Consider the following 27,379-nt stretch of genomic DNA (forward strand, 5'->3'; position numbering starts at 1 on the left):
CGGGCACCCTTTCCCCCCCACCGGGGGTGTGCTTAAAAGGCGGTGGTGGTGGCGGCAGCGCCCGGTGCCCCGGCTGACCTCGGCCATGAGCAGCGCAGCCGGCCCAGACCCGTCGGAGGCGCCCGAGGAGCGGCGTTTCCTCAGGTCAGCGGGGGAGAGGGACTCTGGAGACGGGCTTGGCTCTCATGGGGCCAGGAGCAGCCAGTAGGACCGGAGGCAGGGCATAGCTGGGACAGAATGGGGTCCGGGGACTGGAGACGGGCACAGCCGGGATGGAGGTTCAGCGGCAGAGGCATGACCACCGTGGAGAATCGCAGGCAGGGATATGGCAAAGAGGAGCCTGGGAATCCCGGGAATCCGAGACCCGCCTGGTATCTTGCTGGAGACACTCAACTGCGTTGCTGGGGAAACTGCCTCCGGGGGCAACCCCGCCCCTCTTGAATGATTCATCAACAGCGCTGGTCACTCCCGCACAGAACCCCAACCGTGACCCAACCCCACTCTCCATCTCTCCCAGGGACCTTGGAGCTGCAGCCCCAACTTCCCGACATGGGAAGAGCTGAGCTGAGCTCAAATGCTACCACTCCCTTGTCCAGAGGAGGAAACTGAGGCCTGGGGAAGGCAGTCATGGCTAGAGCAGATTTGGAACACACTGGCTGTTTGCCAGAGGTTGGTGAGTTTGGGATCTGAAACTAGTGCCGTAGCTGTGACTCCCACCTCATCCTCCTCAGCCTTTGTGACATGGGACCCCAGGCAAGGCTGTGGACCTCACTGTGAACCAGATGCGTCCAGCAGCTCCTGCCCACTGCCCACCTAGCAGGGCACATGTCCCCTCAGCCAGTGTCCAGACTCAGTCTAGGGAATAGTGTTCTAGGAGCTGGAGCCGGGACTTCAACTGGTGTGGGGGGCCTCAAATGCTAAGTGAGGGGAGTGATGGGGCTCTCAGGGGTGGGTAGGAGCGAGAACCTAGTGGAGAACCGGCTGACAAGGCTGGAGACACAGAAGGGCCTCTTAGGCATGGTGAGGAGTTTGGAGCTTGAATGTTCCCAGAGCCCTCGGGAGCCATCAGCAGGTTTGGGATCCTGTGATGCAATCTGGTGTTCAAGTTTTCAAAGCACCCTAGGCTCGTGTTGAGTTTTGGAGGCAGGAGACTGCTGTGTGTGGCCCTGTGGTGGTCTGGTGGGCAGAGGTGTGAGGAGGAGAGAAGCAGGTAGGACTGAGGCAGGGTGAGTGTGGCATGGGCACCCTGGCCTGAGGTTTCACCTCCCAGAGAGCCCCCTCCTGGAAGCATTTGGGGAGTGTCAGGCCCAGTTCCCTTTGGACCCAGGCCACCTCAGGCTTCCTGGGTCTGACAGGGAAATCCTTGGGGCCTTGAAGCTTCTCTCATCTGGGGGCTGAGATTGGGGGGAGCAAAAGGCACCTCTGAACACCCCCAGAATCCCACAACAGCAGAATGGACCTGTCCTGCCTGCCACCCTCCTCCACCAGGCTCCAATTCCCACGCAGCTTCCCCCGCCACCCCGCAGCTGCTGCTGCGCCCCACCCCCAGGTTCCTAACCTGGACGACCCTCTGCCCACAGAGCCCCCATTATCATTTTAATGACCAGTTAGGCAGGAAGAGAATGTTCCAAGTGGCTTCCAGAAGCCAAAGCTTTGGGACAGAAGAAGAGAAATGCATCGCCATCCCGCTCTCCACTTCCTCCCCACACCCTCCTGCGGGGGCAGCAGTCAGAGCTGTCACAAGATGGAGGTGGAGGAATGAGCCATGTTCCCAGCCTGCCAGATTCCTCACCCTGAATGCAAACGCACCTTCTCCTATGTGCTTTCCTGGGAGCTGTGCTGGCCTTCCCGGGGAGACTCTTTGTCTGACTTCACCATGAGCTCCTTTTCCCCACCCCGTCCTTCAACTTCATCCTGTGTCAGCTGCAGACAGGCTGAGGTTTGAATTTGGCTCTAGTTACTGGGGTGTCCTGGGTTCACACTGGGTGTGATTTTTCTGCCCCGAGCCTCCATCTCCCCATATGTGTGGACCCCCGAAGTGTCCTCCTTACCATGTTCCTCAGTCTGGCATTTGAGGCCCTGCCTGCCCTGTGCCCTTGATCACTCTGCTTCAGCCTCCCTTCTGCCCCTTGAACATACTAGGCTCCTTCCCACCCGAGGGCCTTGGCTTTTGCTGTTCTTGCCCCTGCATTACCTCCCACGACGTGCCAGGCCGCCTCCTCCAGGAAGCCCTCGCTGACTCCCATCCCATAGCAGTCCTTTCTCCTGCAATCTACCTACCCGGCCTTATCATGCTGCAAAATTGGCCAGAGGGCAGTCATCTCCCATTCAAAGAATTGAAGAACCTCAGGATTCATCCCCCCAAACCTCCACCGTCTGTAGGTCTGGCTGTACGTCTTTGTTCATGTCCTGTGGCTCTGGAGACACCAAGGGGGAAAGACCCAGTTTCCTGACTTGCTTCCTGCATGACCCTGGGCAAGCCACTCGGCTTCTCTGAATCATTAGTTGTTTTTCCAACTTTTCTAGGCCTGGCTCTTTTTATTGTTTATGTTTGTGTTTTTTATTATTATTTTAGAGACAAGGTCTTGTTCTGTCGCCCAGGGTAGAGCGCAGTGGCGTGATCATAGCTCACTGCAGCCTCCACCTCCCAGATTCAAGTGATCCTCCTGCCTCAGCCTCCTGGGTCACTGGGATTACAGGTGTCCATCACCACGCCCTGCCTAGCCCCACCAATTATGTAGGTCACCCTAATATTCAGTTTTGCTCCGAGAGGTGGAGATGGACCCCAATCACTCAGTGAAGTGGATGACAGAGCTTCGCCTCAAGCTAAGTGGCCCCATTTCTCTGGCAACAAATAACCTTTTTTTTTTTTTTGGAGACAGTCTCACTCAGTCGCCTGGGCTGGAGTGCAGTGGCACGATCTCGGCTCACTGCAACCTCCGCCTCCCGGGTTCAAGCGATTATCCTGCCTCAGCCTCCTGAGTAGCTGGTGCTAACAGGCTCCCACCACCATACCTGGCTCATTTTTTGTATTTTTAGTAGAGATGGGGTTTCACCGTGTTAGCCAGGATGGTCTTGATCTCCTGACCTCCTGATCTGCCTGCCTTGGCCTCCCAAAGTGCTGGGATTACAGGCGTGAGCCATGCCTGGCCCAGCCCGTTTTGTTTGTTTTGTTTTGTTTTGTTTGAGACAGAGTCTCCCTCCATTGCCCAGGCTGGAGTGCAGTGGCATGATCTCGGCTCACTGCAACCTCTGCCTCCCAGGTTCAAGCGATTCTCCTGCCTCAGCCTCCCGAGTAGCTGGGACTACAGGCGCCCGCCACCACGCCCGGCTAATTTTTGTATTTTTAGTAGAGACAGGGTTTCACCACCTTGGGCTGGAATTCCTGACCTCAAGTGATCCACCTGCCTCATCCTCCTGTAGTGCTGGGATTACAGATGTGAGGCACCGCACCCGGCCTGACCACAGATAATCTGATTATGTCACTGCCCCTGAAAATCGGTCACCAAAGGGCCTCATAGCCCCAGGCCCCAAGGCCACCCCGCTGATTGTGCCATCAAACTCTGCAGCCTTAAAAACCCATGGACGCCAGATGCCCCCCGTCCTGTCCGCCCCTTCCAGCGTCCTGAAGCTTGTTCAGTGGCTCCCACTGCCTGAAATCAGCCCATCGCCCCCATCGAAGTCCTTCATGTTCCATTCCCCTTGGTTCCTTCCGCCTTGGGAGCTGGGGACGTCTAGATCCGGTTCCGTTGTCCCACGGTTTGGAGCAGTAGAACCAACGCGCGCGGCCAGCGCATCTTCTGCCACCAGAGGGCGCCCGCGCCTAGGGCTTTGGCTCCCACACCGCAGCCCGCCAGGCCTCGATTCAACCCGCGTGTCGTACGGTGAAACTGAGGGCATCCCCAGCTCAAGGCTGCAGACGCTACTCGGGGGTACAGGTTGGGAGGGTGGCTTTGGGACCGGGTTTAGAAGCTTGGCGGAACATTTCTGGCTCCATCTGAGGCTCTGTGTGTGTCTCTGAGTGTCCCATCCCACTCTGTCCCCAGCACCGCGGAGGCAGCCGCCCTGGAGCGGGAGCTGCTGGAGGATTATCGCTTTGGGCGGCAGCAGCTCGTGGAGCTGTGCGGTCATGCTAGTGCTGTGGCTGTGACCAAGGTACCTGACCCCTGACCCCCAACCCTGACCCCAACCAGACGGCCAACTCTCCTGAGCTGCATGACTCCAGCGACCAGAGTGGTCCAGCCCTCAAGAACCCCCTTTTTGCTTGGGCCTACTCCAGTCTGATGGGTAAACTGAGGCCCAGAGAGGCTCATGGCTGGTACAGGCCAGACGGGGATCTGAGACCCCTGGTATCAGAGAAAGCCAGAGCAGAGGTTATTGCAGGGACAGTGCCGCGACCCTGGAAGTGCAGACCCCTCCTGCACATGTGGCCCGCCTGCTTCTGCCACCTCCTGGGTCTTGGGCACCAGGGACATCTGCTCCTGCAATCTGAACACCCCTAAACAACCCCGTTCTGCAGGTGGGGAAACTGAAGCTCAGGTGGCGAGGGGCCTGCCCTGGGTCACAGGGGGATGGAAGCAGAGCTGCAACCTGGGTGTGTCTGGCTCTGGAGTAAACCCTCACACCTCAAGGGGCCAGGAGGATGACACAAGGGTGATAGCAATAATCATACTATGGAGTGCTTCACCGTGCAGCCAGCCGTGCTGGGCCTCAGTTTCCTCCTCTGCGACAGGATAATAAATGGTACTGATGAGTCAGTCCCTAAACGCGAATGCCTCAGAAAACGAACCCACACAGAAGGCTCTAGCCTGACTGCCTCCTCTTCCCCGCCACCATCCTCATCCCCCTCGCCTTTCTCCTCCTTCCTCCTCCTCCTGCCGCCGCCTCTCGCCCTCCTCCTCCTCCTCCTTTCTCTCTCCCTCCTCCTCCCCTTCCACCCCTTTCTCCTCTCCTTTCTCCTTCCTCTCCCTCCTCCTCCCCCTCCTGTTCTGCTTCCTCCTTCCCACTTTCCCTACCTCCTACCCCTCCTCCTCCTCCTCCCCATTCTCCCCCTCCTCCCTCCTCTTCCTCTTTTTCTTCTTATTGCCACGGTATACTTTTTAAAAACTCAGGGTTTTTCTTCATGTAGACTTAAATGTTTGTATTTCCAAATGAAATAGATCCCAGGTGAGGCGCCCAAAGAAGGAAAATCAAAACCCCAGAAAGAAACCCAGGTAGTCACCGCTCCCCTGGCGCTCAGTGGCCAGCCACCGGGTTTTTGCACTGAAAGCCTCTTGTCTGTCCAGGAGCCCCTCAGTCCGTCTTGGGTCTTGGGCTGTGGGCCTGGCGTGACTGGAGTCACAGGCATGTTCATGGCAGGTCAGGACTGTGCTAAGCCCTTGGGGAGGAGACTTGAATGGGGAATAATCTGCCGTCTGTGTTGGAGCTTAAAGTACAGCTGGGCTCAGGAGACACCCAGTGTGCCTGTCAGCCGGTGGCACTGTCATCGCATTTGATAAAGGCCAAACTGAGGCTGGGAGAGGAGAAGGGGCTGGGGCCACACAGAGTCAGAGCAGGGCTGGGGCCGAAATGCCTGTGTTAGAGATGCATACATGCCACAGAGACAACCAGAGACATGGAGCCCCAGAGATGGAGACAGAGACACAGAGACAGGGAGACTTGTTGGTGAGAGATACAGAGAGAAAGACAGCCAAACAGAGACAGAGTCTGAGAGATACAGAGAGACACAGAGATGGCCAGAGACAGATGGAGAGAGACAGAGATACAGAGACAGAGAGAGACAGATACAGAGAGATACAGAGACAGCCAGAGACAAATGGAGAGAGACAGAGACAGAGAGTCAGAGACATACAGAGAGACACAGAGTCTGAGAGATGCAGACAGAGATGGCTAGAGACAGATGGAGACAGACAGAGACAGACAGAGACACAGAGAGTCTGAGAGATACAGAAACAGCCAGACAGGTGGGGAGAGAGACATGAAGAGAGCCAGAGACATATAGGGAGACAGAGACACGGAGAGTCTGAGAGATACACAGAGACACAGAAACAGCCAGAGAGAGACAGGCCCCAGGGCATCATGGGTAAGGTTGGGCTCCCCTATTCTGGGGCCTCCGGGAGGGGCTGAGGTCTGGAAACATGGGCGGGGGCAGGCCCGCGGTGAGAAAGGTGGAAGAATGTCTGCAGCTCAGGCGGAGAATAAACAAACCGCACTCCTGGTGACGGGTAGTGGCCGGACGCACGTTTTTCCTGCACCGACCTGGCAGAGCCTGAGACCAACCGGGCGTCTGCATCTCCGATGGGGAAACTGAGGCCCCAAGAGGCCCAGCCCCTCATCCAGAACACCTTACCTCCTATCCTATCCCACTGCCTCCAGGCCCAAGCCCCATCCCTTCCTCTACTCTGGGCCTCAGTTTCCTCTCCAGGCAAGGAGGAATCTGGACTGTGCCTGTGCCTTTGCTGTGCCCCCCCTCCACCAGGCGTTCCCGTTGCCCGCTCTCTCCCGGAAGCAGAGGACGGTGCTGGTCGTGTGTGGCCCGGAACAGAACGGGGCAGTGGGGCTGGTCTGTGCCCGTCACCTGCGGGTGTTTGTAAGTAGCAAGGACCCCTTCGACCTCCCAGAGTCCCTGCCCCTGCAGAAATCACTGCCTTCTTTTGATAGCGTCCCAGCGGGACATCGACGCAGGGCCAGGTTGTAGAGTATGCCCAGTGCTTGTCCCAGGTAGGGTCTGGTACTGGTGACCAGGTCAGGGAAGCCTGGGAGGGCCTGCAGCCCTGACTCCCTCTTCCTCCACCCCCAGGAGTACGAACCCACCATCTTCTACCCCATGCGCTCGCTGGACCTGCTGCATCGGGACCTGACCACCCAGTGTGAGAAGATGGACATCCCCTTCCTGAGCTACCTGCCCACTGAGGTCAGCGCTGGGAGGCAAGTGCGGGGGACATGGTGTGCCGTGGCCCCGAGCCGCCCTGACCCTGCCTGCCATCCCCAGGTGCAGCTCATTAACGAAGCCTACGGGCTGGTGGTGGACGCCGTGCTGGGCCCCGGCGTGGAGCCGGGCGAGGTCGGGGGCCCCTGCACTCGCGCGCTGGCCACGCTCAAGCTGCTGTCTATCCCCCTCGTGAGCCTGGACATCCCCTCAGGCATGCCGGGCAGAGGGGGGCACAATGGGGCCTGGAGGGCTTGGGTGGAGTCCCCCGTGCCCCAGCTCCTGGCCGACCCTGCCTGTCTGAACCTCAGTCTCCCCAGCTTGGATGGACCCACACTTGGCTGAGGCTAAGGGTCACACCCATCCCTCAGGTGGGGAAGATCGAGGCTGCCACCCCAGGTGACCCCAGGTCTCCTCCTTCCCCCACCCCAGTGCCCAGCCCACATGCCCTCTGCCCACCCCTGGCCCAGTCTCCTGGGCAGACGTGAGCTCACTCGGCAAAGGCCGCGCCCGCCCTGGCCGCCGCCCCACGCCTGTTGGAACCATTAGGCGACAGGCAGACGGAACAAACAGCCGCTGGCCAGCCGGACCCTCCGTGGGGGTGGCTGGACTCCGGGGGATGTCCCCTGGCTCTCGGGATCCCAGGGACATCCCAGCAGGGTGCCGCAGAGCAGGGGCACCAAGGGAGGAGGTGTGCTGTCTGATCTGAGCGGGGAGGCTGCAGGCTCAGCCTAGGACAGAGAGGGTGGCTCTGTCAGGTCAGAGGGGATGGTTAGGAATCTCTAGTCTGAGGGTGGTGGCTATGGTCAGAGAAGGATTAAAGTCTGAGGGAGAATCCAGTGGCTTCTGGTGAGTGGCCCCAGAATCAAGTCAGAGATAGGAGAGAAGGCAAGGCTCCTAGGCTGAAAGTGGAGGCTCATTCAAGAGGTGATGGAGGCTAGGCACAGGGCTCAGGCCTGTAATCCTAGCACTTTGGGAGGTTGAGGTGGGCAGGTCACCTGAGGTCAGGAGATCCAGACCAGCCTGGCCAACATGGCGAAACCCAGTCTCTACAAAATATAAACATTTGCTGGGTGTAGTGGTGCACGCCTGTCGTCCTAGCTACTTGGGAGGCTGAGGCAGGAGAATCGCTTGAACCCGGGAGGCAGAGGTTGCAGTGAGCTGAGATCGTGCCACTGCACTCCAGCCTGAGCAACAGAGTGAGACTGTATCTTAAAAACAAACAGGCTGGGCGTGGTGGCTCACTCCTGTAATCCTAACACTGTGGGAGGCCGAGGTGGGCAGATCATAAGTCCAGGAGTTCGAGACCAGCCAGGCCAATATGGTGAAACTCCATCTCTACTAAAAATACAAAAATTACCCAGGTGTGGGGGCATGCGCCTGTAGTCCCAGCTACTTGGGAGGCTGAGATGGGAGAATTGCTTGAACCCGGGAGGCGGGGGTTGCAGTGAGCTGAGATCATGCCACTGTACTCCAGCCTGGACAATAGAGTGAGACTCCCTCTCAAAAAAAAAAAAAAAAGAAAGAAAGAAAGCCGGGCGCGGTGGCTCAAGCCTGTAATCCCAGCACTTTGGGAGGCCGAGATGGGTGGATCACGAGGTCAGGAAATCGAGACCATCCTGGCTAACACGGTGAAACCCCGTCTCTACTAAAAAATACAAAAAACTAGCGGGCGAGGTGGCAGGCGTCCATAATCCCAGCTACTCGGGAGGCTGAGGCAGGAGAATGGCGTGAACCTGGGAGGCGGAGCTTGCCGTGAGCTGAGATCCGGCCACTGCACTCCAGCCTGGGCGACAGAGTGAGACTCTGTCTCAAAAAAATAAATAAATTAATAAACAAATAAAGGTAATGTCTAATCTGCTGGTGAGGGTACCAATCTGGGAGTGAGGGTAGGGACCTTCGGTCAGATGGAGGAGTTTCTAATCAAGTGAGCTCAAGTCAGGTGGGGAGGAGGACATGTCCTGTTAGAGGCAAGAACTTGGGGCAAGGAGACAAGTCCGACGTCAGAGGCTTGCCTGAGGCTGGAGGCCAGTTTGTGGTCTGAGTAGAGGATGGATATCTAGTCACGGGGAGAGGCTGGGAGGTCTGGCTGGGAGGTCTGGGTGGGAGGTCTGGGAGGAAAGAGGCTGTAAAGTGGAGAGGCTGCAAGTTGATGCCGAGAGAGTTGTGGGGACAGGTACCAGGGCAGAAGGCAGAGGCATGGTTCTCATGGGAAAGGGCAGCAGGTGGAAATGGTGTCTGAAGACAGAGGCTGGGTCAGATGGAGGAGGGCGATTGAATGGTAGGATGGGAGCAGAAGCAGAAAAGTCTGAGTGCAGAAGCTCTGGTCTGATTTGGAGGGAAACACCTCCAAAGACTGGGAGAGACTTGTCTGAGGGCGGAGGCAGAGTTCTAGGGGGAGACAAGTCTCACCTACGTGTCAGAGAGAAGAGGCTGGGTCTGATGGGGGAGGGGAGGTGGAGGGGTGGGGCAGCAGGACTCTGGTCTGAGAGCAGAGGCTCAGTGTTGGAGGGGAGAGGAGGAGAGGCAGGGCCAGGATGGACTCTAGGCTGAGGGCGGGCCACCCTCCCAGTTCCCAATCCCCTCGGACCCTCCTCCTTCAGGCTGGGACGCAGAGACCGGCAGCGATGCGGAGGACGGGCTGCGGCCTGACGTGCTGGTGTCTCTCGCCGCGCCCAAGCGCTGCGCCGGCCGCTTCTCTGGGCGCCACCACTTCGTGGCCGGCAGGTTCGTGCCCGACGACGTGCGCCGCAAGTTCGCCCTGCGCCTGCCAGGATACACAGGCACCGACTGCGTCGCGGCACTGTGACCGCCACCCGCGCCCACACCGCTGGGACCCGCGCCAATAAACAGCCCTCCCACCACCACCGCCTCGCCTCCGCCTCCTTTGTGCACCGGCCCGCCGCGGGGGGTGGGCACACTCGAAGAGGGACTTCACGCGATCCCTGGGTGATCCAAGGCGGGGAGCATGGAGAAGGGCGGTGGAGTGGGACTTCCCGCTGGCCTCCTAGAAAACTTGAGCTAGGGCTGGGGGCGGTGGTCTGTAATCCCAGCACTTTGGGAGGCTGAGGCTGGAGGATCGCTTAAGGACAGGAGTTTGAGACCAGCCTGGGCAACATAGCGAGACCCTGACTCTACAAATTAAAAGAAAACGAGGAGGGCCGGGCGCGGTGGCTCAAGCCTGTAATCCCAGCACTTTGGGAGGCCGAGACGGGCGGATCACGAGGTCAGGAGATCGAGACCATCCTGGCTAACATGGTGAAACCCCGTCTCTATTAAGAAATACAAAAAACTAGCCGGGCGAGGTGGCGGGCGCCTGTAGTCCCAGCTACTCGGGAGGCTGAGGCCGGAGAATGGCGTGAACCCGGGAGGCGGAGCTTGCAGTGAGCTGAGATCCGGCCACTGCAGTCCAGCCTGGGTGACAGAGCGAGACTCCGTCTCAAAAAAAAAAAAAAAAAAAAGAAAACGAGGAAAACTCGAGCCAGAAGAATGGAGGGTAGATTCAGGGTGGGACTCCCAGAATGCCTGGGGTGGCCTAAATCCTATAGGATCGAAGTCAGACGCGAGGGAGGACTTCCAGCCACCTAAAGCGTGTCCGAGCAGCTTGAGGCTGGATTCCAAGTGGCACTTCCCTCAGGCAGCTTAGGATGCAGCTTGGAGGACGGAGTGGGCTCGGGGAGGGAGTTCCAGCGGGCCAGGGGGAACCCAGGCCAGCCTGAGGGCGGAGGCACAGCCGGACGCACCGACGGGGGCGACCCAGAGGGGTTGCTCGAGCGCTGGTCACCCAGGGCCAGGGGGCGTGGCCTGAATAGGGCGTGGCCTGGGCGGGATCTGCGGTCGCCTCCCGCCCCCATCCTCAGTCCCAGCGGCCGCCAGACCCGCCGGAGTTGGACCCGAGCACACCGCGGAGCCCGGACCCTCCCTCGGACGCTCTGCTCGGGCCATGGCGTCGCTGCTGCCACTACTCTGTCTCTGTGTCGTCGCCGCGCACCTGGCGGGGGCCCGAGGTGAGGCGCCTCCAGCCCCCGCGCCCAGCCCCTGAAGCTCCCGAAGGCCTGGCAGCCGGCCTTGCGTGAAGCCGCACTCGGGGAGAGAATCCAGGGACCCACGCGCTTCCCCGGGGACTGGGTCCCCTTCACCAGTCGGATCCCCGCGATCACCTGGGGCGCCGAGCGGGCCTCATCCATTCTCTTCCTTGGCTAAGCCGGGAGTGTGGATAAGAACCTAGAGTTCCTCCCGGGGTCTGGACTCTCCCACCCTGGACCGAAGGGGTCGGAACTGGCCCCTCCTACCTAACTCCCACACACCCACTCACTCCAACCGCTGGAGAAAGAAATGCCCATCCCTGGAACACTCAGTGGGGCGGGGGGCGGGCCGACTTCTCAAGTGAGGAGACTGAGGCGCCCAGAAGGAAGGGGCTTGTCTGACCTCATCACTCTGCCGGGAGTATCTTAGATAGCTCCTATCTTGGAGAAGCCAGTCTAGATTCCAAGGACTTCTGACCAGCAGCTTGGACTCTAGTACAGGGATGGAAGATAGACTAAGGGAGGGACTTCCAGCAGTCTATCTTGATGAGGGGGAGCCCAGCCTGAGGGCAGAGGCACAGCCGGCTGAACTCGGGGCAGCTGAACACAGTGGGAGGGAGACTTCGGCCTAGGGGAACTGGATGGTACTTGGACTTCCCCAGCCGGGGGGTTGGGGCTAGGTCAGAGAGAGGTACTTGGCTTTGGGAGCCTGGTGGTGGTCGTGGGCAGCATGGTAGAGAGTGTGTGGCAGCCCTCGGGGGTTCTGGCCTTTCAGAGGCTCAGTTTTCCCTCCTGTTAAAATGGGGATCATGGGCCGGGTGCGGTGGCTCACGCCTGTAATCGCAGCACTTTGGGAGGCCGAGGCAGGCGGATTACCTGAGGTCAGGAGTTCAAGACCAACCCGGCCAACATGGTGAAACCCCATCTCTACTAAAAATATAAAAATTAGCAGGGCGTGGTGGCGAGTGCCTGTAATCCCAGCTACTCAGGAGGCTGAGGCATGAGAATCACTTGAACCCAGGAGGCAGAGGCTGCAGTGAGCCGAGATCGTGCCACTGCACTCCAGCCTGGTTGAGAGAGGGAGATTCTGTCTCAAAAAAAAAAAAAAAAAAAAAAAAAAGAAAAGAAAAAAGAAAAAAAAAGGGGATGATCATGGCTGCACCTTGCCCAAAAGGAGGCTCCCAGCGGTCCCCATCAGTAGCAGCATGCTTCCTTCTCCCCACTCCTCACCCACAGACACCACCCCCACCGAGGAGCCCACGGCGACTGCATTGGGCCTGGAAAGACGGTCCGTGTACCCCGGCCAGCCCTCACCAGCCCTGGAGGACTGGGAAGGTGAGTTAGCTTGCCTCAGAGCCCCGTCTCTGCTGCGGGCTTGTTGGGGGGCTTGGGCTACTGGGGTCGTGTGAGGAGAGGGCACACACTGGGCGAAGGGACCGGTGCCGTCCTGGTCCCTGGACATGACAGCCCCTGGAGGTGATGCCCCAAGTTCAAGATCTAAGTGAGAGGCCGGTCAGACAGAGGCAAGAGCTCAGCGCTCCGGGATGGACCAGGTCAGGCCCTGGGCGGCAGAACTGGGGGCGCGGGGAACCCAGTCTGCCCTGCACCTGTTTCAGGCAGCTGGCTCGGGTCGTGGGCGCGCTCGACTAGCCCGTGCCCACCGGGGGAGGGGGCTGAGACAGCAGGTAAGGCCTTTGCACGCACGCATGGGGGCCTACAGGCCGCCGCCCCGGTCCCAGCGCGTGCGGTGCCCGCAGAGGCCAGCGAGTGGACGTCCTGGTTCAACGTGGACCACCCCGGAGGCGACGGTGACTTCGAGAGCCTGGCCGCCATCCGCTTCTACTACGGGCCAGCGCGCGTGTGCCCGCGGCCGCTGGCGCTGGAAGCACGCACCACGGACTGGGCCCTGCCGTCCACCGTCGGCGAGCGCGTGCACTTGAACCCCACGCGGGGCTTCTGGTGCCTCAACCGCGAGCAACCGCGTGGCCGCCGCTGCTCTAACTACCACGTGCGCTTCCGCTGCCCACTAGGTGAGGGCGGGGCTGGATGATGGGGGCGGGGCTTGGAATGGGCGGGGCTGCCAACCACCGGGAAGCGTTGTGGGTGGGTGGGGCTGGGAGGGGCAGGACCGTGGGGGTATGGGCGTGGCTAGGAAGAGCCGGGGGACCCTTGGGTGTAGAGCCACGTGAGGGGGCGGAGCCAGGGAGGGCGGGGCTTTTGAAGAGAGGTGCTGGGAACAGCGCGGGGCTCAGGTGCACCGTCAGGAGGCCCAGCGGGTCAGGACCCATGTCCAGCCCCCTGGAACGCATCTCCCTCCCGCTGCCCTCGTTTGCGCATCTGTAAGAGCTTAGTTCTGTGGCGTGCCCTGAGCCCAAATGTGTGCAGGATGCAGGGAGAAGAGCAGGACTGACCCCCGGGACCTTATGCCGGGGTGGGGAGGTGGGTCGGCACCTAAACTATGTTTTCGACAGGCGCGCTTAGGGGAGCATGGGTGGGGGCGATGGCAGATCTGCCATGGGGAAGAAGGGTCCTTTAGTCCCAGGTTACCCGGAGGCGCGGTTCCTGGGGAGGGCGGCCGCCTGATCTCTGTCCCTGCCTTCCGCAGAGGCCTCGTGGGGCGCGTGGGGCCCGTGGGGTCCCTGCTCGGGGAGCTGTGGGCCAAGCCGTCGCCTGCGCCGCCGCCACTGCCCAAGCCCCGCTGGGGATGCGTGTCCCGGGCGTCCTCTGGAGGCGCAGAGGTGCGTGCGGCCTCGATGTCCAGGTAGGAGGGGCGGGGTCTGGAGGCAGGGGCCCCGTACAAAGGGGAGGGAGGGGAGGTTAGGGGCTGAGCCTGGGGGAGAGGGTGGAGTTAGAGGCGGGACCTGGATGTAGAGAGGCAGTGCCTCTCATGATCGATGCCTAGAGGGGAGGAGCTAGTTGGGGGCGGGGCCTCATGGGACGGGGCTGTGAAGGGCGGGGCCTGGTGCAGGGGCGGAGCCTAGTGGACCCAAACTCTGGAGCCAGGTGGAGACCCGCCCTTCCTTCCTTCCTGGGCCCAAGGAGCACTGGTAACTATGCACATCTGGACAGGTGGATGCCAGGGGGCTCTTGTGCAGGCAGACATGGGCAGATAGGGGGTGCTTCCCCTGTGTGCATTCCAGACTGTACGGATGTCTCCGTGGGGGAACAGAAATCAGTTCATGCACTCAGGGTGCACACGTGCGTGGCATTTGCAGCCCCTCCTGGTTCCCCACGCCCACACAGACACCCGCTCACAGCCTGGCAGACATGATGCCTAGGCCCTCACAGGGCCAGACACCGGGCAAGCCAGGAGGAGACTGGAAATTCCGCTAGCGCCTGGGCTCCACAAACACGGCCTGGAGGCTGCTCCGGGGAGCCCGTCACAGGGTGGGGGCACATGGTGGCCAATGGGGCGTTGGGGTCCCCACCCCATCGCGCCTGGCTCTGCCCTCCCGGCGCCTGTGCCCTGAAGTTTCCAGTGGAATTTTCCGTTTTATGGAGAAACCGCAGGATTGGGAAGGGGGGCAGTTGTTCTCAGCCCAAGATCCAGCCCCTTGCTGGGCCCCCAGCCCCTGTCCAGACATTTTCTCTTCTGCTGGAAAGGTCTGTGCCATATTTTGAGACTCACCTCTCCTGTCCCCTCCTATAGGACCTCTTCCCTACCTCTCTGGGTCCCAGTTCCTACCCCCTGGCCCACCCCTGACCACTCAGCCCATCACCCCCTCACACCAGGGACTGCTCCAAGCAGGGCCATGCTGAGGCCTCTGAGAGGCACCTTATAGGAGGGCCCCAGACATATTTGTTGAGTGACTGAGTGGAAAGCCCTCCTCAGGAGGGATTGTGGAGGCTTCTCTGCCCTGCTGCCTCTCCATATCCCCCCAGGGTGCGGCCTTGACACCTGTGAGTGCCCGGACCACATCCTCCTGGGCTCGGTGGTCACCCGATCTGGGCAACCACTGCCAGGAGCCAGGATCTCCCTGCGAGACCAGCCTGGCACCGTGGCCACCAGTGATGCTCACGGAACCTTCCGGGTGCTTGGTGTCTGTGCTGACAGTCATGCCAATATCAGGGCCCAGATGGATGGCTTCTCTGCAGGGGAGGCCCAGGCCCAGGCTAACGGATCCATCTCTGTGGTTACCATCATCCTTGATAAGTTAGGTAAGCGCCGGGCGCGGTGGCTCAAGCCTGTAATCCTAGCACTTTGGGAGGCCGAGACGGGCGGATCACGAGGTCAGAAGATCGAGACCATCCTGGCTAACACGGTGAAACCCCGTCTCTACTAAAAAATACAAAAAACTAGCCGGGCGAGGTGGCGGGCGCCTGTAGTCCCAGCTACTCGGGAGGCTGAGGCAGGAGAATGGCGTAAACCCGGGAGGCGGAGCTTGCAGTGAGCTGAGATCCGGCCACTGCACTCCAGCCCAGGCGACAGAGCCACACTCCGTCTCAAAAAAAAAAAAAAAAAAAAAAAAAAGTTAGGTAAGCACCCTTACAACATGGGGCATGAAGGGGCTGAGGATCTGGGGAGGAAGTTCTAGCACTCAAAGTCAAGGGAGGAAGAAATAAGATGTGACACAGTCATTGGTGAAGGCGCAGAGTGAGTCTGGGCATTTCTGGGAGAAAGGAGAGGATGGGGACCTTGTGCCTGGGAAGGGTCGGTGGGAGAAGCTCTGATCTTTGCCACCTTTGACCCCAGAGAAGCCATACCTGGTGAAACACCCTGAGTCCCGAGTGCGAGAGGCTGGCCAGAATGTGACCTTCTGTTGCAAGGCCTCCGGGACCCCAATGCCCAAGAAATACTCCTGGTGAGCACTCCCCCTGGGCTCAGGGGCATCTTCTCTGGCTTTGGAGTTGGATTCAATTTCATGATGTTATGTGGTTTCCCATCTGGAGAGTGGGGAAAGCGTTAACAGGGAATGAATTGGTTGGGAGAGGGACTACCAAGGAGGTTGAATGGGGCCAGTCTCGCTGGGGAGGAGGCTGACTTTGGCAAAGCCTCTCTGCAGATCCCCAGCCGCGCCTGCAGACTGGGGGCCGACACAGCCTCTCCCACTAAGCCCTATGGTGTCACTCACCTGCCACCCAGGTTCCACAATGGGACCCTGCTGGACAGGCGAGCGCACAGGTACGGGGCCCACCTGGAGCTCCAGGGGCTGCATCCAGACCAGGCTGGCATCTACCACTGCAAGGCATGGAACGAGGCGGGTGCTGTGCGCTCGGGCACTGCCTGGCTCACTGTACTTGGTGAGTGTCCTTGGCCACATCCCTGAGCAAGCCTTCACCCAAACAGAGCCCGGACTATAGCTAAGCTCAACCCCAAATGGAGTCCCCACTTCAGACCGATCCAATCGTAGGCCTCCACTGAGCCCCCATACCACTCTGAGCGCCAGCCTTCCGTCTTTACCCTGGGCAGACCCATATCCCTTAGGTTGAGTCCTTGACCACAGACAGAGCCCCCAGCCTTGGCCTCCATGAAGTCCTCCTCCCTGCCCTGACCTGTATGTTTTCTTGGTCCCCAGCCCCAGGCCAGCCAGCCTGCGACCCCCGGCCCCAAGAGTACCTGATCAAGCTCCCTGAGGACTGTGGTCAGCCAGGCAGTGGCCCTGCCTACCTGGATGTGGGCCTCTGCCCAGACACCCACTGCCCCAGCCTGGCAGGCTCCGGCCCCCGCTGCGGGGACACCAGCTCCCGCTGCTGCTCTGTGCGCCGTCTGGAGAGAAGGGAGATCCACTGCCCTGGCTATGTCCTCCCGGTGAAGGTGGTGGCAGAGTGTGGCTGCCAGAAGTGTCTGCCCCCTCGGGGGCTGGTCCGGGGCCGTGTTGTGGCTGCCGACTCCGGGGAGCCGCTGCGCTTCGCCAGGATTCTGCTGGGCCAGGAGCCCATCGGTTTCACCGCCTACCAGGGAGACTTTACCATTGAGGTGCCGCCCTCTACCCAGCGGCTGGTGGTGACTTTTGTGGACCCCAGCGGTGAGTTCATGGACGCTGTCCGGGTCTTGCCTTTTGACCCTCGAGGTGCCGGCGTATACCACGAGGTCAAGGCCATGCGGAAGAAAGCACCGGTCATTTTAGATGCCAGCCAGAGCAACACGATCCCCCTGGGCGAGCTGGAAGATGAGGCGCCCCTGGGCGAGCTGGTCCTGCCTTCTGGAGCCTTCCACAGAGCCGACGGCAAACCCTACTCAGGGCCTGTGGAGGCTAGGGTGACGTTTGTGGACCCCCGAGACCTCACCTCGGCGGCATCCGCCCCCAGTGACCTGCGCTTCATGGACAGCGACGGCGAGCTGGCTCCGCTGCGCACCTACGGCATGTTCTCCGTGGACCTCCGTGCGCCGGGCTCCGCGGAGCAGCTGCAGGTGGGGCCGGTGGCCGTGCGGGTGGCTGCCAGCCAGATCCACATGCCGGGCCACGTAGAGGCCCTCAAGCTGTGGTCGCTGAACCCCGAGACCGGCTTGTGGGAGGAGGAGAGCGGCTTCCGGCGCGAGGGGTCCTCGGGTACCCGGGTGCGCCGCGAGGAGCGCATCTTCCTGGTCGGCAACGTGGAGATCCGGGAGAGGCGCCTGTTCAACCTGGACGTGCCTGAGCGCCGCCGCTGCTTCGTGAAGGTGCGCGCCTACGCCAACGACAAGTTCAACCCCAGCGAGCAGGTGGAGGGAGTGGTGGTCACGCTGGTCAACCTGGAGCCCGCCCCTGGCTTCTCCGCCAACCCCCGCGCCTGGGGCCGCTTCGACAGCGCGGTCACCGGCCCCAATGGTGCCTGCCTCCCCGCCTTCTGCGACGCCGACCGGCCAGACGCCTACACCGCCCTGGTCACCGCCACCCTGGGCGGCGAGGAGCTGGAGCCAGCCCCCTCCCTGCCCCGCCCACTCCCGGCCACCGTGGGCGTCACCCAGCCCTACCTGGACAGGCTGGGGTACCGTCGGACGGACCACGACGATCCCGCCTTCAAGCGCAACGGCTTCCGAATCAACCTTGCCAAGCCCAGGCCAGGTGACCCCACCGAGGCCAATGGGCCTGTGTACCCGTGGCGCAGCCTGCGGGAATGCCAGGGGGCCCCGGTGACCGCCAGCCACTTCCGCTTCGCCAGGGTGGAGGCGGACAAGTATGAGTACAACGTGGTGCCCTTCCGAGAGGGCACGCCTGCCTCCTGGACTGGCGATCTCCTGGCCTGGTGGCCCAACCCGCAGGAGTTCCGGGCCTGCTTCCTCAAGGTGAAGATCCAGGGTCCCCAGGAGTACATGGTCCGCTCCCACAACTCGGGGGGCAGCCACCCACGCACCCGGGGCCAGCTCTATGGGCTTCGGGATGCCCGGAGCGTGCGAGACCCCGAGCGACCGGGCACCTCGGCAGCCTGCGTGGAGTTCAAGTGCAGTGGGATGCTGTTCGACCAGCGGCAGGTGGACAGGACGCTGGTGACCATTATGCCCCAGGGCAGCTGCCGGCGCGTGGCGGTCAATGGGCTCCTTCGGGATTACCTGGCCCGGCACCCCCCGCCGGTGCCCGCAGAGGACCCAGCTGCCTTCTCCATGCTGGCCCCCCTAGACCCTCTGGGCCACAACTATGGCGTCTACACGGTCACTGACCAGAGCCCACGGCTGGCCAAGGAGATCGCCATTGGCCGCTGCTTTGATGGTTCCTCTGACGGCTTCTCCAGAGAGATGAAGGCTGACGCTGGCACAGCCGTCACCTTCCAGTGCCGGGAGCCACCGGCTGGACGACCCAGCCTCTTCCAGAGGCTGCTGGAGTCCCCGGCGACAGCACTTGGTGACATCCGCAGGGAGATGAGCGAGGTGGCGCAGGCACGGGCCCGGGCCTCAGGTCCCCTCCGCACCCGCCGGGGCAGGGTCCGGCAGTGACCTGGGCCTGGGGTCTTGCTTTCCTGCCTCCCTCCAGACTCCTCTGACCCAGGAAGTTTTGCCCCTCTTTCTTCTCCAGACAGCCCCCTCCCCAGGTGTCTGGGCCTCCTTTCTCCTCCCCTGTCCAGAACTCAGAGTCAGACAAGAACCCGGAGCATCTGATGGTAGAAACACCAAGGAGGCGATTGTTGCTGTGTGGTATGGAATGGAGTTTGCTGTGACTCTCGGGCCAGCACCCCGGGGACAACGTTCAACTCTAGCCTGAAGGGACCGGCTCCCCCAGCTCAGAAGCCGTCTCTGACTTTTCGTGTGTATTTTGACCCTGATTTCAATCTTCTACCTTTGGGAGTTCTGACGTTCGGCACAAAGTCCCCTCTGCCTATTTGGAGCTCAGCGCTAGACCAGGTCCCCTGCCCCGAGTTTTGTTTTTGGGGTTATTTATTGAAACAAAGCGTGGGGAGCTGGTTGCGGGTGTGAGTGGGGGTGCGGGGTCCAGGCTAGGCCCAGTGAAAAGGAGGAAGGAGCTTCTTGGGGTTCCCATGTGGGGTAGGCTCTGGGGCTGAGGGGAACAATTCTCACATGTTTGGTGCTTAGAGACCTGCCTGGGGCGTTGGGGTGGATATTCCCGCCCTCCGGGGGCTCAATTAAAAATGCTTTATTTCCAACTCATGGTGTCAGGCTCCAGGGAGGAAGGATGGAGGCTGGGGCTGCCCGGCCCAGATATACCTTTGCAGGCAGAAACACGCGGAGGCACACGCAGGTACCAGGGGCAAGAAGCCCAGGCGGCCGTGACCGCTGAACACAGTAGCAGCCACTGCTCTGGCCTGGCCTCCTTGGCTGTGCCTGGCCATGTGCCCCAGAGCTACAGCGGGCAGGGAAGGGCCCTGGCAGGGGAGTCTCTGGGGCAGGCAACAGCGATCGAGGCCGCCCTGGACCTCCTCAGTCGAGTCCACAGCAGCCCCGCCCTGGGCCCCACCCACCTGAACCCCGGCCACACATCGGTCATGTGGCGATGGGGCTGCCTGAGGCCAGGGCTTTCTGACCTTGCCAGGACCCTGGTTCCGGAGGCGGCAGAATCACAGCTGGCTGGCGGTCTGTGTGCACGTGTGTCCTCCTGGAGCTCCACGGGGCCGGTGCTGTTCTGACCACACCCCCACTGTCCAGATAGAAAAACTGAAGTCTGGCATGAATCCCAGCACCTTTGAGCCCCCTGTAGCTCTAGGTGTGTGAGTCCCCAGGGCCTGGGGACGAAGGCATCAATGTGGCAAGACTGGAGTGGCCTCCGGGGCATCTGAGATGGGAGACTTGTCCCTGGCTGACACCCCCCAGGGAGTGGGTATGTGGCGCATCCCTTAGCTTAGGGGGCAACCGCCCACTTCCTCTTCAATCTCCCACCCATCCACTGGCCCCCCCCTCCCCAAATCCCCTGATCCCATCGTGCAGCTGTCTAGCATTTAGAGGTGTGAGCTCTGCTGCGCTGGCAACCTCAGGGGCCCTGAGACAGCCTCTCTCTCTAGGAGGAGATAGGCTCACCTGTGCAGACCCCAATATGCCCTGGGGCCAGTGCTCCACCCAGAGGGGTCCCTGGCTCTTGTCCACTGGCCACATCCCCCCTTCGGCTGAGGTCTTGGCAAATCCGAACCTCCGCAGCTCTCACCCTTTCACTCAGGGAAACATTCCCTTTGCCCTAGGGTGGACTTGGGGGCCTGGAGGCACGGGGAGAAGCTCAAAATGCGAGGCATCACCCCGGTCTCTGAAGGTGGACCCCAGGGCTCTGCTGGAGTTTGGGTTTGGGCAGCCCCAGACATCGGCACCCCAGCCTCACCCTCGATAGGCTGTGATAGGCAAGAGAGGGGAGATGCTTTGAGGTCCCTGAGGGAGCTGGCAGGGGTTGGAAGTACATACATTTATCCAGAATTTACTGTCTCTACACCCCCAGCTGACAGGCTCAGAGGTGCAGGCCCCCCGCCCAAGGCAAACTAGGTTCCCAACCTGCCTGCCGCAGAGCCCTGCTCAGGGCTGCCTGGTGGGGTCCCGGGGAGGGGCAGGAATGGGGGTGCTCCCATTTGCCACGGGCAAAGCTGGCTGCAGCTTCCAGGCAGAGGGTGATGAGGTGTCAGGCTCCACAGCCAAATACCTTTCATTGAGAAAGTGTTGAGGCCTCTGACGCTGCCAGGCTAGGGTGGCCAGCCAAGTGTGGGGCAGGCAGCTGGCCCAGACCTGTCCCCTTCCCTAGGGTGGGCATCCTCCTGAAGTCCCCTCCCCAGCCGCCATGGCTGGGCCAGGAGGGGCATTTCAGGAGGAGGACATGGCTGAAGCAAAAACTGGGCAGGGCATGGGGGCTACAGTCCAGCTCTTTCCCATCCCTGCTGATAACTCTGCAAGAGGGCAGCGTTTGGCCACAATTTCCAGATGAGGAAACTGAGGCTCCAAGAGAAGGAAGCCATCGCCCTGAGTCAACAGCCATGTGCCTCTTGACGCTGCCTGTCTCCCCCAGCTGCAGCCCTCGAGCCAGGAATCCCACCCCTCCCTCCTGGAACCTGGGCTACGGTTCGCCTCCTGGTAAATCCATTGTCCGCCCCCCTCAACCGAACTGGGGTTGCCAGATCACACCCCCTCAGTCTGGGGGAAGTGGGGGGCAGGGGACCCCCCCAAAGAGACCCCCAGCTTCAGCCAACCTGGGTCAGCTCAGGCCACAAAGAGGCCCTTGGTCCCGCCCACGACATTTTAGACTTTTATAATTTTAGAACCAGGGGTTCTTAAAATTCCTAGCACCATGATGGGGAAAAAATCTTGGAACAGTAAAATGTTTAAAACAAGAGTCTTAAAACCACAGAATCCAAGAGGAGGGAGATAAAAATGAACACATACTGAGCACTGACTGAATGTAAGCCCTCCTAGCCAGCCCCTGCAAAGCCTAATTCACTTTAAGGGCATTTAGTGTAAATCTGTTGCCTTGGGATCCCCAAAATACGCTTTTAGAGAGGATGATACCCCTATTCCACAGCTGAAGGAATCTGCTCAGGGTCACACAGCAAATGGGGACACTGTGGGCTGGAGGAAGGGCAATGTTGCCTGGAAAAGGGGACATAAGCACTGGGTCTTGAAGGATGTGTAGGAGTTTGCTGGGTGGCCAAGGCAAGAAGGGCATTCCAGGGTGCTGGAAAGGTGAATGTGAAGGCTGGAGGAGGGAGACCCACGGAGGGCAGCAGTAGAAGGGAGACACAAAGGGAAGGTGAGGAGGGGCTCGAATGCTGAGCAAGGAGCCTGAGTTCTCTGGTGAGCAATAGGGAGCTATGGGAGGTGCTGAAGCAGGAGAGGGTTACACAATATCTCGTGACAAAGACTCCCCTGGAGCTGGTGCAGGACTCAGCTTCTTAAAACATGCTTCTTTCATGGAACTGGGATCTGCTCCCTCCCACTTGGGGGCCCCTCCAGGGTCCAAACCCTGCAGCCCAGCGCCCTCTCTCCCCCAGCTGCCTCCCATCCTGGCCGAACATCCCTGGCTCCTCCACTGGGGCCTCGTGGACCTGGCGTGGCAACCCACCACTTCCCCGGCCCCGTCTGTCTCTCTCATCAGCCCTCGGAGTTGGGTCTGACCCAGCCTTAGACCCCAAAGACTGGAGCCAGCCTGGCGGGGAGACCTGGCTTTGGTCAGGTGGGGGAAGCGCTTGTGCTTTAATGGTGGAAACGAAGGCAGGATGCCACAGGGTGAGAGCAGACCAGGCGAATGCCATGTCCCGATGCCTCAGGGCAGTAGCTGAGGCTAGACCCCTGGGCCTAGGGTGGAGGGGGTCAGGGCAGGCAGGAGGGAGGAGTCCCCAGCCGTCAGGGAATCAGCAGACCCTGATGTTTGGAAACAAACACTACCCGAGGCAGGGCGAGTGTCACACAGAACCAGACACGCCTGTCATCAGTCTCGAGGTCACACTGCCCTCATCACGCCCCATCCCTGTCCCCTGTAGTCAGGGGCATGACTCCCTCCTTCTCATACTTCCTAGCCATCTTCTTGTCACCTGATTGGTGACACTGTCACCCTCAGGACAGCAACATAGGCAGTGCACTCGAAAAGAGCACGAGGCCAGACACACCACACCCATGGGACACGCTGGACACTGTCCCCCCTCATCACCGCCACACGGGCAGACAGATGCACCCTCAACACAGAGAAAGGCCCACCCTTCAGGGTCAGGTAGCGGTGCCTGCAGCTGCACCTGTGCATACCTGTGCGCACCTGTGCCCAGCGCCCCCTTGACCCACCCATCATCACCCCACACATCGGGACACACCTGACCCCCAGACTCCCGGCTGGCCCGAGTCAGGGCCAATCTCAACCCCCCACGACCCTCCACAGTTCAGCCCCACCGGGCACACGAAGCCATGCCGAGCGCAGGCAGCACCTCCCACTCTCTCGGGGCCCTGGGGAGTCGCTCGGCCCTGGGGCTGGGGACTTGGCGGGAGGCCTCAAGGTCCCAGCCACTTCTCCAGGGAAGTCCTGAATCCCTTCCTGCTGACTCAGCCCAGGGGGCTGGCTAGGCCAGGGGCTGCCAAACCTCAGGTATGTCCTTGACGGCTGCCTGGCGGGGCCGCTGAGGCGGGGGCGGGGGCTCCCACTCGGGACTCAGTCCTTCCCCGGGCCCCAGCCTCCCCCCTTGCCCCAGATGGAGCTGCAGCTTTAACTGTGGTGTTCAGGGCATGGGGCCAGCACGATGGAGCCTGAGGCCGGCTGCTCCCACCCCAGTTCCTCCCGGCTGAGGGTTGGTGGAAGCATAAGCTCCCAGCCGAGCCAGAGTATCCCAGCCTGACTGTGGCCTCATAAAGACAGCACTGTCTGGTGGGAGGTGGCCCTGGCTGCCCATCCTGGGGCCCGGCACAGGGACCCATGCACACACAGTGGGCACACACATGCACCTATGTGATGGCTACATGCAGACCTGTGGATACAGATGTGCATCATCAGACACAAACTCAGCCCCAGGACTGACCCCCACAGAGACCCAGTCAGAATGGGGAGGCAGCACTGGTCACAGATACCCCAGCCTGCAGGGTCAAGTTTGGCCCAGCCCAAAGGCCGGGCTGGGAAAATCCAGAGGAGGGCCCGGGGAAGGCTTTCTGGAGGAGAGGGCATTTTGACTTGGGCTTTGAAGGGTGAATAGGAGTTTACCAAACCAAGCTCAGATGTCCAAAAGTCTTGAATGGTGGTTTTGGAGTTTACCTTTTGCCTGTGAGGATGTTGAGCAGAGGAGGGAGACAGACAAACCCCAATTCACTACCTCCTTTTAAGGACCCAGCCTCTGCCCTCAGGGAGCTTCCAGTCAGATGGGGGAGGCAGCACTGACTCAGCCAGGAGGGATAGAAGATACCTCAGCTTTGTGAAGCACCTGTCATGTGTTGGGTTGGATCCTGTCAAAAACCCATAGGGCAAATTATATTATGATCCCCATTTTACAGCTGAGAAAACTGAGGCTGAGAGAGGGACACTTGCTCAGGGCCCACAGGGAAGCAGAGCTGTTCACACACAGCCCTGGTCACTGACGTGCAACTGTGGCTGCTGACCTGGTCCCAAACTGACTCGAAAGTTTGCAGGCCAGGATAGTGCAGCTCAAAGAAGTCTGCCTTGGCAAAAGTTGCATCTTTGCACCTGGAGTCCTGGCCAGGCCGGAAGGCCCCTCCTTCCGGGACTACAAGATCCCCCTGGGAGTTTTCAGCAAGATCATCCCCTGTCCTTTGTTATCTGGCTGCTGAGTGGCTTTCATGGGGCGGGGGCTTCTAGGCAGAGGAATGCTGGAGTGAGCGCCTGGGGGTGCTTCGCCAGGCCTTCTGGGAGGCCTGGGTCCCCGGCCTCAGCCCCGCCTGCCATCTGGCCCAGCTGAACACAAACACTTGGAAATGGCCGACCCAACGGAATCTGGGTTGTGGTCAGGCCGTGGCTGAAGAAGCCACTGGAAAAACACGCAGCCCACGGGGCCAGGCCCAGCTTACGTTTCACCAGGCAGGAGTGGCCTGCTGGGCGCCCAGAGCCGAGGAATGTCCGTTCTCTAACGCTTTGGAACATGTTGTCTGACTGGGGAATCCAGCAGCTGGGCGGTGCCATCCTCAGTGCCCTCTGGTCAGGCTGTGACTTACCTCCTGCTGAGTCCTTGGAGAATCAGGCCTCTTGGCGTGGCCCCCTGGCCCAGTGCCTGGCCAGCCACTGCTGAAGACCCCTTGTCGACTTGCACACCCCTGAAGACGTAGGGCTCACTCCCTTCCAGCTGTCATGCCAGGCAGCCGGAAGCCTGTAACTAGGCTGATTTTTTATGGGAAGTTCTGGCTTCCTTGGCCACACAGAGGGGAGGTCAGTGCAGCCTGGGCGCTCCCTCCTTTCCCCCGGGGTCCCACCTCCTTCTGGATCTCCAGATGTCCCCTCAGTCCCCTAGGATTCAGCATGTCCCAGATGGACCCGAGTATCTCACCCCAAAATGTGTTCCTCACCTTGTAGCCATGTCTCAGGGTTATCCATCTGTCCGTCTGCCCTGCGCCGCAGGCAGGGCTGGTGGCCCACACATCCACTGAGCGCCTGCTGGGTGCAGAGCACCTCACTTGCATCTCTTCACTGACCTCTCCCGGTGAGGCTAATCCCGTTAATGCCCCACTTTGCAGGGGGTGGGGAACAGAAGCTCAGGGGGTTTCTTTCACGTCCTGAAGATGTGGTGGCAGATTCTGGAAGTAGGAGCCAGTTCCCCACTGGCTTCAGGACAAGGGCCTGGGAAACCTCGTTTGTCAGGCGGGGACGACACCTGGTGGCCACAGGGAGAGCTGCAGCCTGGGCCATGGTGGGGCCTGCTGCAGTGTCCCTAGCTTAAGGCTGGCTTTGGTTACTTCCCTGCTCACACACCCTCCATGGCTCCTCGGAGGGCACAGGGATGCTAGATGAGGCCCTCCTGTGTCATTACAGAGACTCCTGACTGCAAAACCTAGTCTCTTGCGTCAGACCTAAGCCCTGTCCTCACTCAACCTCACAGCCTGTTTCCCAGCTGGGGAATAAACCAACAATGGCCTCTTCAGGGATTGGCGACTGCAAGGCTGGCATGGATTAGGTGCTCTGTAACTGCAATCGTCACCCTCAGTAACACACAGGAGAGGGGCAGGGACTTGAGCTGGGGTGTCCCAGGCAGCCTCAACTCCCCTCCCTCAGCAATCACTACCCGCCCCACCCAGGACAAGGCATCCGAATCAGGGCCTCAATTTCCTCCCCAGAGTGTGGGCGCCTCCAAACTTTATCAAAGGGCCTAGTCTGTTGAGTCTTGAAACGCCCCCCCTGGAGTCCTAGGGGAACAGAAACGTTCACGAGGGAGTGGGTATAGGGCTTTGCCAAGCACTGATGAAGGGACCCCAGAAACTTCCATCTTTTTTTTTTTTTTTTTTTTTTTTGAGACAGACTCTGGCTCTGGTGCAATCTCAGCTCACTGCAACCTCCACCTCCCGGGTTCAAGTGATTCTTCTGCCTCAGCCTCTTGAGTAGCTGGGATTACAGGCAGGCACCACTATGTCCAGCTATTTTTTATATTTTTAGTAGGGACAGGGCTTCACCATGATGGCCAGGCTGGTCTTGAACTCCTGACCTCAATTGATCTGCCCGCCTCGGCCTCCCAAAGTGCTGGGATTACAGGTGTGAGACACTGCACCCTGCCAAAACTTTCATCTTGAAACTATATGAGGGAGACCTTGAAACTGTATGTGGGGGACATTGAAACTGCATATGGGGGCCTTGAAGCGGCCACTGCACACCTCACTTGGCCTGAGCATACCTCCATGACCTGGGTTTGGGGCCCTCTAAATCTTCCCAATGCATGGTCCAGGGGATCTGGAAATGTCTACTAGGGTTCGGGTATGGAAAGTCTTTGAATGCCCATGTGAGGGGCCTCGGAACTCCTATTTTCTTTTTCCTTTTTTTCTCTTTTCTTTCTTCTTTCTTTTCTTTCTTTCTTTCTTTTTTTTTTTTTTTGAGACACAGTCTTGCTCTGTCACCTAGACTGTAGAGCAATGGCACAATCTTGGCTCACTGCAACCTCCATCTCCCGGGTTCAAGCAATTCTCCTGCCTCAGCCTCCCAATTAGCTGGGATTACAGGTGCCTGACACCATGCCTGGCTAATTTTCGTATTTTTAGTAGAGGTGGGGTTTCACCGTGTTGCCCAAGCTGGTCTCGAACTCCTGACCTCAAGTGATCCACCTGCCTGGGTCTCCCAAAGTGCTGGGGCTACAGGGGTGAGCCACCACGCCCAGCCCTGAACTCCTATTTTCAAGGTCCTACGCTTCTTGGCGGCCCTGGGAGTGTGTGTGGTTGTGCCCATTCTTTGAGGTTGGAGGGGAACCTGAAAGGGTTTTGGAACTAAGCCCCACTGGCCCAGGGCCTGGGGAGGCGGTCTAGGGATTGGGGATAGCAGCCAATCCTCCCCCCAGGACCAGAACCCCAGTTTCTGACCCGCCCTCTGTCCCAGGTAACCCTGATGGCTTCCCTTGAGGTGGAGAAGGCTCAGAGCCAGAGCAGGGGGCTAGAGTGGAGGAGCGGGGCAGGGGAGGGGCCGCGGCC

General features: G+C 60.1%; 2 protein-coding genes across 4 annotated transcripts; both read left to right on the forward strand.

Moving 5' to 3' along the window:
* Window positions 1-13: 13 nt before the first annotated feature.
* On the forward strand, window positions 14-9,797 carry YJEFN3 (YjeF N-terminal domain containing 3). 2 transcript variants are annotated; one of them, XM_025366823.1, is made up of 7 exons: window positions 14-144; window positions 518-669; window positions 4,047-4,155; window positions 6,479-6,589; window positions 6,800-6,913; window positions 6,992-7,142; window positions 9,532-9,797. In XM_025366823.1, exons 2-7 carry the CDS (start codon window positions 575-577, stop codon window positions 9,735-9,737), a joined length of 786 nt encoding a protein of 261 aa, XP_025222608.1. In that variant the 5' UTR covers window positions 14-144; window positions 518-574; the 3' UTR covers window positions 9,738-9,797. The 2 variants fall into 2 exon arrangements, with proteins under 2 accessions (XP_025222608.1, XP_025222609.1); XM_025366824.1 differs by lacking the exon at window positions 518-669 and having other exon boundaries at window positions 20-144.
* A 979-nt stretch (window positions 9,798-10,776) lies between these two features.
* Window positions 10,777-19,470, forward strand: CILP2 (cartilage intermediate layer protein 2). 2 transcript variants are annotated; one of them, XM_025369150.1, is made up of 8 exons: window positions 10,777-10,935; window positions 12,190-12,288; window positions 12,693-12,983; window positions 13,559-13,714; window positions 14,836-15,111; window positions 15,647-15,755; window positions 16,037-16,194; window positions 16,470-19,470. In XM_025369150.1, exons 1-8 carry the CDS (start codon window positions 10,872-10,874, stop codon window positions 18,803-18,805), a joined length of 3,489 nt encoding a protein of 1,162 aa, XP_025224935.1. In that variant the 5' UTR covers window positions 10,777-10,871; the 3' UTR covers window positions 18,806-19,470. The 2 variants fall into 2 exon arrangements, with proteins under 2 accessions (XP_025224935.1, XP_025224937.1); XM_025369152.1 differs by having other exon boundaries at window positions 12,711-12,983.
* The last annotated feature ends 7,909 nt before the right edge of the window (window positions 19,471-27,379 follow it).

Source organism: Theropithecus gelada, chromosome 19 (assembly GCF_003255815.1).
Source record: "Theropithecus gelada isolate Dixy chromosome 19, Tgel_1.0, whole genome shotgun sequence".
Lineage (NCBI taxonomy): Eukaryota > Metazoa > Chordata > Mammalia > Primates > Cercopithecidae > Theropithecus > Theropithecus gelada.

Excerpts from the sequence above, each read along its gene's own strand:
- CILP2 (XM_025369150.1), top strand. The coding sequence starts at position 10,872 with ATGGCGTCGCTGCTGCCACTACTCTGTCTCTGTGTCGTCGCCGCGCAC. Across the intron at positions 12,984-13,558 it reads GCGCTTCCGCTGCCCACTAG|AGGCCTCGTGGGGCGCGTGG; the intron begins GTGAGGGCGGGG and ends TGCCTTCCGCAG. Across the intron at positions 16,195-16,469 it reads TGCCTGGCTCACTGTACTTG|CCCCAGGCCAGCCAGCCTGC; the intron begins GTGAGTGTCCTT and ends CTTGGTCCCCAG.
- YJEFN3 (XM_025366823.1), top strand. The coding sequence starts at position 575 with ATGCTACCACTCCCTTGTCCAGAGGAGGAAACTGAGGCCTGGGGAAGG. Across the intron at positions 4,156-6,478 it reads GTGCTGTGGCTGTGACCAAG|GCGTTCCCGTTGCCCGCTCT; the intron begins GTACCTGACCCC and ends CCCCTCCACCAG. Across the intron at positions 7,143-9,531 it reads GAGCCTGGACATCCCCTCAG|GCTGGGACGCAGAGACCGGC; the intron begins GCATGCCGGGCA and ends CTCCTCCTTCAG.